At 40.0% G+C, this 11,354-nt stretch overlaps 1 protein-coding gene across 2 annotated transcripts in view; it reads right to left on the reverse strand.

Annotated features, from left to right (window-relative positions):
• Positions 1-1,499: 1,499 nt before the first annotated feature.
• The window catches only part of atf7ip (activating transcription factor 7 interacting protein), a 106,049-nt gene continuing 96,194 nt past the window's right edge, over positions 1,500-11,354 (reverse strand). For both annotated transcript variants that reach the window (XM_061906094.1, XM_061906104.1), the window contains exons 10-13: positions 7,396-7,527; positions 7,244-7,318; positions 4,627-4,706; positions 1,500-2,311 (exon numbers count right to left, since the gene is read on the reverse strand). In XM_061906094.1, coding sequence (XP_061762078.1) covers positions 1,853-2,311; positions 4,627-4,706; positions 7,244-7,318; positions 7,396-7,527 — 746 coding nt within the window. In that variant the 3' untranslated portion in view covers positions 1,500-1,852. The remainder of the gene's footprint in view (positions 2,312-4,626; positions 4,707-7,243; positions 7,319-7,395; positions 7,528-11,354) is intronic.

Genomic DNA, 11,354 nt, shown 5'->3' on the forward strand with positions numbered 1-11,354 from the left:
TGTTTTGTATTTAAATATGTGTTTTTAGCATTTTTTCCCTAAAATAAAAATAATCAAAATACCCTTGCATACTTTGGATTTTTGGACAACCCTGAATTAAATTATTAGAAGCTTTCAAAATAAAAATTATGTTTGGTAAATAAATATAAAATGATTAATTAGAAAAATGTATTTATAAAAACCTAAATGTGTAATTGAACATCAATATTTTCATAGAGGCAGAATTTGTGACACTCTTAAGCGGTTACACAATTGTATTATTATTTTTCATTATTAATACAATTATTATTATATTCTGACAGACGAAATGTAAGGAAAAAAAACAAAAATGATTTTCTTTTAAATAATAAATAAATAATAGAATACTTTGTCACCTGTAATACCAAGCTGACAATGTTTTGTATTTAAATCCATTGCTTTCGGTCCCCTAGAGAGGGGGGGGTTGCCCACATCTGAGGTCCTCTCCAAGGTTTCTCATAGTCAGCATTGTCACTGGCGTCCCACTGGATGTGAATTCTCCCTGCCCACTGGGTGTGAGTTTTCCTTGCCCTTTTGTGGGTTCTTCCGAGGATGTTGTAGTCGTAATGATTTGTGCAGTCCTTTGAGACATTTGTGATTTGGGGCTATATAAATAAACATTGATTGATTGATTGATAAATATGTGTTTTTAGCATTTTTTAACCCAAATAAAAATGACCAAAATCCTTTGCATACTTTGGATTTTTGGACACCCCTGAACTAAATTATTAGAAGTTTTCAAAAATAAAAATGTTGTTTAATTAATAAATATAAAAAAACAGTTAAGAGTAATTGAACATCAATATTTTCATACAGGCAGTATTCTTGACACTCTTAAGCAGTTACACAATTGTATTACTATTTTTTTTAATCATTAATACTATTATTATTATTATATTCTTACAGATACAATGTAACGAAAAAACAAAAAAGGTACATTTTGTTTACTAATAATTAATAAAATACTTAAGTCACCTGTAATACAAAGCTGACAATGTTTTGTATTTAAATATGTGTTTTTAGCATTTTTTCCCCAAAATAAAAATGATCAAAATACCCTTGCATAGTTTGGATTTTTGGACACCCCCGAACTAAATTAATAAAAGCTTTCAAAATTAAAATGTTGTTTAATTAATAAATATTAAAAACAGCTAAATGTGTAATTGAACATCAATATTTTCATACAGGCAGAATTTCTGACATTTTTAAGTAGTCACACAATTGTATTATTTTTTTTATCATTAACACTATTATTATTATTATATTCTTATAGATTAAATGTAAGACAAAAACAAAAAAAGGTATATTTTTTTTACTAATAATTAATAAAATACTTAGTCACCTGTAATTCAAAGCTGACAATGTTTTGCTTTTAAATGTGTTTTTAGCATTTTATTCCCAAATACTAATGATGAAAATACCCTTGCACACTACAAGAAAAAGGTGGCGTAAAAGCCAGGGTAAAGAAGTCAAGGCGGGGCTTTAATAAAACCTTTTATTGTGTTTGTCACAAGTCTGGTTACCAGACAAAACTTACAAAAGTTGCCATTCACTGCCTACCACACATACACGTTTGTGCAATTCTGTTTCCATGACGACCCCGGTGACATCACGTCTCCAGGAGAGCAAATGGGTGAGACTAACATGAGCCGATAACATAAATTATTTCGTATGGACAGCGAGGAGGAATAGTCGTCGTATGTACAAACCCTATCCACCGTGGAAAAGACACAAACCGCCGACCTCGCAGTTTCCCCCGCAAAGAAGTATTTACAGACCGGGTCTAAGACCGAGGTGGACTAAAAGAAGGAGAAGGGTCAAAGGCCAATACTTATCAGTTGGAGCTGGAATTGATGACGTTCGTGCACTGGGGTTCGCAGAAGGAGCCGAAGCGGCCGTAGATGTCCTTGGCCCGGACCGCAAAATGGTAGGTGGAACCCGACTGGAACTGAGTCAGGGTGCAGGCCATGGGCAGCGGCAAGGCCTTCACCTCGCCAATCTTCTTCCAGTGCTGCTGCGCTGCGCTGCTGCTGGAGTTGTCCTGGTGGTAGGCGTACAGGTGGTAGCTCTCCACCGCCGCGCACGTCAGGTCGGTCTCCGACACGCACCAGGACAGCACGATGCCCGTCTGACTCGGCACCAGCTTGAGCTGCGGCTGCTGGGGGGACGAGCTCCGCTGGGCCTCCGCCGGCAGCGTCATGGGCGTCGGCGCCGCCGGGAGCGGCGGGAGAGTGGTGCCGGTGCCGCGGATGGAAGCGGAGGTCGTCGACGTACGCGCTTTAGTCGAGGAGTCCTTTAAGAAAGACAATCTGTCAGGTCCTCTCCCAAAGTCGGACAACATTAAAAAAAAGACGATTGGTTTTGACAACGATTCCATTCTAGTCGGAAGTTGAGGTGGCCAAGATTAAGTTAAAGTCACAATGATAGTCACACACACACACTAGGTGTGGCCAAATTATTCTCCGCATTTGTCCCATCACCCTTGATCCCCCCCTGGGAGGTGAGGGGAGCAGTGAGTAGCAGCCCGGGACTCATTTTTGGTGATTTATCCCCCAATTCCAACCCTTGATGCTGAGTGCCAAGCAGGGAGGTAATGGCTCCCATTTTTCTAGTCTTTTGTTCGTTTATTTAGAACGATTCGGTGAGTTTTTAGAAAAAAAAAAGACCCTGTAACACCAAACGTATCATAAGCGATACAGAGATTTTAGAGACCGCTACATCAGAGGGGCCACGCATCTAATAAGCAACAGCAGTCTGATATCTGCCATTTTGTTGCCATGTGGTGGCCCACGAAAGTAACTCAAGTCGGTGACTATTGATTATATATATCATCCACACAGCATTTACTTGTATGACCCAGTCCGAACATTCTTCCCTAGTCATGGTGCAGAAAAAAAAATGCGGCAGAGTGGTGCCAGTGCGGTGTTGGTCGTCGACATTTGCGATTTTGTTCAGGAATCCTACAAGAAAGACAATCTGTCAGTTCCTCTCCCAAAGTCGGAACAAAATGCCATCAAAATAAAAGGTTGGTTTTAAGGAAGATTCCATTCCAGTCGGGAGTTAAGGTGGCCAAGGTTAAGTTAAAGTCCCAATGATTGTCACACACCCACTAAGTGTGGCCAAATTATCCTCTGCATTCGACCCATCACCCTTGATCACTCCCTGGAAGGAGAGGGGAGCAGTGAGTAGCAGCGGTGGCCGCGCCCGGGACTCATTTTTGGTGATTTAACCCCCAATTCGAACCGTTGATGCTGAGTGCCAAGCAGGGAGGTAATGGCTTGGTAAGTTTTCAGCAAAAAAAGATCCTGTAACACCAAACGTATCATAAGTGACACAGCGGTTTTAGAGACATCAAATAGGCAACAGCAGTCTGGTAGCTGCCATTTTGTCGCCATCGGGTGGCCTACGAAAGTAACTCAAGTCAGCGACTATTGATTATATGCCATCCACAGCATTGACCAAGTCAGAACAACCTTCCCTAGTCATGGTGCACAAAACAAAAAAATCAACAAACATGATCACACATAACAACCTGCACACTGAACTTTGTGGATAATATAACATATCTTCCAATCAACATTTAAGAAAAATCTAAATTATACTAATTGAATCTTGTATGGGGCTTCACGGTGGAAGAGGGGTTAGTGCGTCTGCCTCACAATACGAAGGTCCTAAGTAGTCCTGGGTTCAATCCCGGGCTCGGGATCTTTCTGTATGGAGTTTGCATGTTCTCCCCGTGAATGCGTGGGTTCCCTCCGGGTACTCCGGTTTCCTCCCACATCCAAAGACATGCACCTGGGGATAGGTTGATTGGCAACACTAAATGGTCCCTAGTGTGTGAATGTGAGTGTGAATGTTGTCCGTCTATCTGTGTTGGCCCTGCGATGAGGTGGCGACTTGTCCAGGGTGTACCCCGCTCTCTGCCCGATTGTAGCTGAGATAGGCGCCAGCGCCCCCCGCGACCCCAAAGGGAATAAGCGGTAGAAATGGATGGATGGATGGAATCTTGTATGACCCAATTCAAACAACTCTACCTAGTCGTGGTACAAGAAAAAAAAATCAACAAACATGGTCACACATAACCTGCTCACTGAACTTTGTGGATATTATAAAACATTTTCCAATCAGCATTTTAAAACAAATCTAAATTACACTCATTAAATCTTGTATGACCCAATCCAAACAACTTTCCTTGTCATGATGCAGGGAAAAATAACGCAGCAAAGTGGTGCTCGTTGCGGTGGATAGAGGCAGTGGTCGTCAAAGTACACGTTTTTTTGAGCCAATTACTTTGTTGGCATGTAAAATGTCAACATTACTTAGAGGTAGTCTGGCTGAACCCGCTCTCAGTGATGCTGGAGAGCCAAAGTGCAAGTAGTCGGCAACCGGACATGATGTCACGCGCAAACCAGGTACTGAAACATGGGACTTTGGACCAGTGGGATTCGGTCGGTGGCCAAAAAGTACCATATTTGGTACCCACTAGTTGAGGTATTATTGTTACTTGTAAAGTCAACATGTTAGAAGTTCTGGATTCGAACCTCAAAACGAGATTTAAAAAAATAAATCCGATATAATACGCAACATAATGCAGTTGCCAATGCTCACCAGCTGGGGGCGTGTGTTCCCTGACTGGTTGCTGCTGGAGGTGTTCTGGCTGCTCTGTGGGGAAGACCTGGCACCGGAACCTGCAGAGAGAGAGCAGACATGGTCCTCTGTGAGACGCCGTGCATCAAGCCTCATCTCTGTTTGTCCAGAAGCTCTTCACACATGCTGGGAAAATACACCTCTGCTAGCGGGGGTCCCAACCTTGAACAATTGTGGTCAATGTTAAGGCTCCTGGGGACCCAAAAGGGTCTCAGTCAAGAAAGTGTTAAAAATAAGTTGTTTATTTTTAATGTCAATGCTTTATTAGCTATAAATAAACTTTTAATCTATTTGTTGTTGTTAAATGTTTTTTTTTGTATGTTTTATGCCCTTTTCCCCCCAAATAAACACCTTTTTTTTATGGCAAAACTGCCAAATATGGAATTTGTTTCCCATCAAAAACATTTTTCAAAATGGAATATATCATGTGATGTAACTGGACTGTTGATAAATAAAAATTCATAACAATATTGATTTTAGTTTTGAGCAATGACAGTTTAAAAAAAATCAGGCCGCCACTCAAAAGTGGTAAAAATAAGTCACATATCAACATATATTTGTTTTTACTTTCAATGCTTGAATGTCTAGAGTAATTTCAGATCCATCCGCTGATTATAAAGTTTCTATAATTAAAAAAAAAAAAAAGACAGTTTAAAAAAAAAAATCAGGCCCCCAATCAAGTGTTAAAAGTAAGTCATATATCAACATCAACATCAATATATACACACACACACACACACACACACACACACACACACACACACACACACACACACACACACACACACACACACACACACACACACACAGTGGGGCAAAAAAGTATTTAGTCAGCCGCCGATTGTGCAAGTTCTCCCTCTTAAAATGTTGACAGAGGTCTGTAATTTTCATCATACTTTATACATCATACATTTCATCACTTTAACTGTGAGGGACAGAATGTGGAAAAAAAAAATCCAGGAATTCAAATTGTAAGAATTTTAAAGAATTTATTTGTCAATTAAGGTGGAAAATAAGTATTTGATCAACCATTCAAAGCTCTCACTGATGGAAGGTTTTGGCTCAAAATCTCACGATACATGGCCCCATTCATTCTTTCCTTAACACGGATCAATCGTACTGTCCCCTTAGCAGAAAAACAGCCCCACAGCATGATGTTTCCACCTCCATGCTTCACAGAAGGTATGGTGTTCTTGGGATGCAACTCAGTATTCTTCTTCCTCCAAACACGGCGAGTTTATACCAAAAAGTTCTATTTTGGTTTCACCTGACCACATGACATTCTCCCAATCATCTGCTGTATCATCCATGTGATCTCTAACAAACTTCAGACGGGCCTGGACATGCACTTGCTTAGGCAGGGGGACACGTCTGGCACTACAGGCTTTGATTCCCTGTCTGCGTAGTGTGTTACTGATGGTAACCTTTGTTACTTTGGTCCCAGCTCTCTGCAGGTCATTCACCAGGTCCCCCATGTGGTTCTGGGATTTTTGCTCACCCTTCTCATGATCATTTTGACCCCACGGGATGAGATCTTGCGTGGAGCCCCAGATAGAGGGAGATTATCAGTGGTCTTGAATGTCTTCCATTTTCTGATAATTGCTCCCACAGTTGAATTTTTCACACCAAGCTGCTTGCCTATTAAAGATTCACTCTTCCCAGTCTGGTGCAGGTCTACAATTATTTTGCTGGTGTCCTTTGACAGCTCTTTGGTCTTGGTCATAGTGGAGTTTGGATTCTGACTGTTAGAGGCTGTGGACAGGTGTTTTTTTATACAGATAACGAGTTCAAACAAGTGCCATTAATACAGGTAACAAGCGGAGGACAGAAGAGCTTCTTAAAGAAGAAGTTACAGGTCTGTGAGAGCCAGAGATTTTCTTTGTTTAAAGTTACCAAATACTTATTTTACACCATAATTTATAAATAAATTATTTAAAATTCCTACAATGTGAATTCCTGGATTTTTTTTTCACATTCTGTCTCTCACAGTTGACGTGTACCTATGATGAAAATTAGAGACCTCTGTCATCATTTTAAGTTGGAGAACTTGCACAATTGGTGGCTGACTAAATAATGTTTTGCCCCACTGTGTATATATATATATATATATATATATATATATATATATATATAGTGTGTACACACATATATATAGTAACTATATACATAAAATATATATATTTTATTTTTTCGCTTTCAATGCTTAAATCTATTTTAATTTCAGATCCATACGCTGATTATAAAGTTTATATTTTTTTTAACAAAGACAGTTTAAAAAAAAGAATCCTGCCCCCACTCAAGTGTTAAAAGTAAGTCACATATCAAGTAAGCAGGTAAGCTTGTTTTCGGTACTCCTGATTGTTTCCCACATTTTCTTTACATCCTATTGTTATTGATATTTCATTTTAAAAAATGCAGACGTGATATATAGAGGCAAAAATGAATGCTTAAAAAGGCAGATTTCTGCCTTTAAGGAAACGTAAGACCCCAGGTACAATGATACATAGACATTGCCTTGTAAGAAGGGAAACATATCACACAGAAACAAGAAGTGGCTGAAGTGAGGAGCATCTCTTACTGCTTGGAACGCTGACTGTATGCTGACGCTGGCTGGCCGAGGGGGCTGGGACCGTGGCCGCAGTCACTCCGGTCACTGGGGAAACAGGACGCCATGTTGCAGATTGAAGCATGTGTGGGTGAAGCTGTTTGTGTGGCGGAGGAGAATTTTACCCATCACGTCGTCATCGTCCTCAGTCAGGTCAATGACTGAGCCTTTGGGACGTGCTACAGGAGTAGTAGCTACGGGTGTAGCCACGGATGCTACAGGAGCTTTGGACGGGGTGAATCCTGTGGCGAGGTTGTCTTTTAAGAGTAGAAAGAAAATTAAGACATGTAAATAAATAATAAATAATTGGACCACCTCGGGGCTCTGCTATTGAACTCCAAGCTTGATCGTACAGTTTAGACTCCAACTGGTTCAGCTGTGTCATAACGTTTCTACCTTGAGGCAGTGTTTCCCAATCTTTATTGAGCAGAGTCACATATTTTTTCTCAAATTACTTAAAGCGCTTTACACATTAAAATGTCTTTAAAATAAAGAAAATAAATCTGTTTGAGAATTTGTTTTTTTCTCTTCACCAATAAAAAAAGTTGTACTAATATATATATATATATATATATACACATATAAATATATATATATATACATATATAAAAAGATATATATATATATACACACGTATATATATATATACATATATATATATATATATATATATATATACACACGTATATATATATATATATATATATATATATACATATATATATATACACACGTATATATATATATATATATATATATATATACACATATATATATATATATATATATATATATATATATATATATATATATTAGGGGTGTAACAGTACGTGTATTTGTATTGAACCGTTTCGGTACGGGGGTTTCGGTCTGGTTCGGAGGTGTACCAAACAACACGGACATATTAAGTAGCGCACCGCACGTTGTGTAAACAATGCACACCGATACACTAGTGGTGCAACGGATCAACATTGATTTGTGATCCATTCGGATCAATATCTTTGGTTCGGCACACACGTGATCCGCGGTCTGATTTATGAAAGAAAAAAAAAAAGTTGTTCTCACAGCGTGGTAATGGCGAGCGGAGTAACGGAGGAACTTGAACGCCCCGTGCCATTTAATCGGTGTGTTTGTAGGTGCAGACTCCATTGTGCAAAACTAGGGTTTTAAACAAATGCTGAAAGTGCTTCAGTCACATTACGTCATCCCGTCGCGCACCAACTTCAGCGATAAGATTGTGCCGGATTTTTATGAGCAAGAGAAGAAAATTGTTGTGGGCGAACTATCCCGAGTGTCATCTGTTGCGCTCACGACAGAAGGGTGGAGGTCCAGGGGAACTATGTGACGATAAGCGCTCATTTCATCACAGCAGAGTGGGAGATGAAGACACGCCCCCTCTACGAGAGTCACCTTGCGCAACTATTGACACAAGCAGTGGAGGAATGGAAGAAAGAGAAAGATATGCCAGTCACAACTGATAATGCCAAAAATCAAATAAATGCAGTGAATGAGGCAGGACTGGGACCACAGGTAGGGTGCTTTGCACATGTACTGAATTTGGCATCACATCTGAGTCAATAAGATGGAGCGTCTCCTTGGGAGGATCAGGAAGGTTTCCTACTTCCACCCAAGCACAATAGCTGCTCATGTCCTTAAGACAAAGTAAGAAATGCTAAAGCTGCCTACTCATGATGTCCCAACAAGGTGGAACTGCACTTTTGATATGTTGGAGCATCAGGCAGCTATATACTCTGCATTGACCCACAAGACACCGAAGACAAATGTCGAAGACATCATCATCTTGTCTGATGATGATGTGAGAGTAGCAGAGGAGATCCTCCAGGTGCTTGAACCCCTCAAAACTGTTACATCTTTGCTGAGCATTGAAACTTCACCATCTGTGTCAATGATCCTCCCACTGAAAACAAGTATTCTACAATCCATGGCTCCAACTGTGGAAGACAGCAGCATCACTCCAGATGTCAAGCTTTATTTCACTACCTGTGTTTCAAGGAAGCTGTTGTGCGTTCTTATGTTGCACTTGAAATTGTTGTTTTTTAATTAATGGTCATTGGTCCAAGTTTAAAGAAAGGAGAAATGCCTTTTTATGTGGCACTGTTTTTCATTAATTATGTTAAAAAGAAGATGTTATGCCTTGTGCACTTGAACTTGATTTTATATATCTTAATTTAATAATTTAAAAGTGTTACAAAACAAAACGACAAAACTTTTGTTTATTTGTCTTGTCTTTTTTTTTTTTTTTTTGCTGATCCGAAAAATGATCCGATCCGTGAGTTTTTTGATCGGTTGCACCCCTACGAGGCACCATGAATTGATTTACGTGGACCCCGACTTAAACAAATTGAAATACTTATAGGGCAGGGGTGCCCATTACGTGGATCGCGATCGACTGGTCGATCTCAGAGGGTGTGTCAGTCGATCTCAAGCCAGGCATTAAAAAATATACATAAAAATGAGCAATCATCAATCATACCAAGACTTCACTTTCGTCAGTTGTTTGCATTCTCGGCACCCGAGGATCTTGTGAGATGACGCTGGCTGCTGCGAGCTCATATTTAAGAAAAAAATCACTAACAGGGCGGACGCAGAGAAACATATTTTATTTCTAGAGACTCCGTACCTACTGTCAAAACTCTAAAGACCAACTGCACAGTTCCTGTCTTCACCATAAAAGACCTGTTTCATCCTGCCTGTGCTAAGAAAATAAGAGTCTCAGAAAGCTAGCGTGCACAAGCTAGCAAGCTACAGAGTTTGATGCCAATGTATTTCTCCTCCGCCCTCAGCGACCGCTTTCTCACTTGCTTGCCCACCCGCACTCTCACTGATGTCACTCACCTGCTGCCAGACATTAAAGGGCCACACACTGATGCTACTCTCATAACAAAGTGTTTAAAAACGAGTATGAAAGTTGGACAAATGAGATGCCAAATCCAACCACTTTCATGTGGCATTGGACAGAAAGGAGGACTTTTTTTTCCCTCCATTTGAAAATGCGGACGTTATCAGCACCACTGTCTAATTCCAATCAATGCAAGTCATCAGAATCAAATACACCAACTTATATTCTTGTCTTCATGAAAGAAAGGAATCTATGTGTGTTAAACATGCTTGTATTATCATTAAACACAATTAACTTGTTAACAAAAATGTATCTTTCATAAATAAATAAATATAAATTATAAATAGGAATGAGGTAGATCTCCTCGACTTGGTCAATTGAAAAGTAGCTCGCCAGCAGAAAAAGTGTGAGCGCCCCTGTTATAGGGTTTTACCATTTAGGGGTCAATTGTACGGAATATGTACTGAACTGTGCAATCTACTAATAAAAATTTCAATCAATCAAAAAAGAACAACACACGGCATGCTAGCAACGACTGGGCTAGGATAGACTGACCATACCTCCTCTTTTCACCAGACATGTCCTCTTTTGAGGGGCTGTCCAGGTGGAGTTTCTTAAATGCCTCAAATGTCCGGCATTTTAAGTTAGGGTTGCGTGTATTTTCAATGTAAGTTCAGGGTTAAGAAGGGGTTAAAAACAGGACAATTTGTGCACAGCAGTAGCATTCGTGAGGGAGAGGCAGAGACAGAGAGAGCGTCATCCAAGCAACGTTATCATGGACGCCTCTGCGTATTTCAGCAAAACAAGTGTTACAACAGCGCGGCTTCGTAAAAAATGAGTGCGGGTACTTTCTTGGCCCGCCTGCAGTCCAGACCTGTCTCCCATCGAAAATGTGTGGCACATTATGAAGCGTAAAATACGACAGCGGAGACCCCGGACTGTTGAACGACTGAAGCGCTACATAAAACAAAAACTGGAAAGAATTCCACTTTCAAAGCTTCAACAATTAGTTTCCTCAGTTCCCAAACGTTTATCGTTTATTGAGTGTTGTTAAAAGAAAATGTGATGTAACACAGTGGTGAACATGCCCTTTCCCAACTACTTTGGCACGTGTTGCAGCCATGAAATTCTAAGTTAATTATTATTTGAGAAAAAAATAAAGTTTATGAGTTTGAACATCGAATATCTTGTCTTTGTAGTGCATTCAATTGAATATGGGTTGAA

Source organism: Nerophis ophidion, linkage group LG01 (assembly GCF_033978795.1).
Source record: "Nerophis ophidion isolate RoL-2023_Sa linkage group LG01, RoL_Noph_v1.0, whole genome shotgun sequence".
In the NCBI taxonomy this organism is placed as follows: Eukaryota; Metazoa; Chordata; class Actinopteri; order Syngnathiformes; family Syngnathidae; genus Nerophis; species Nerophis ophidion.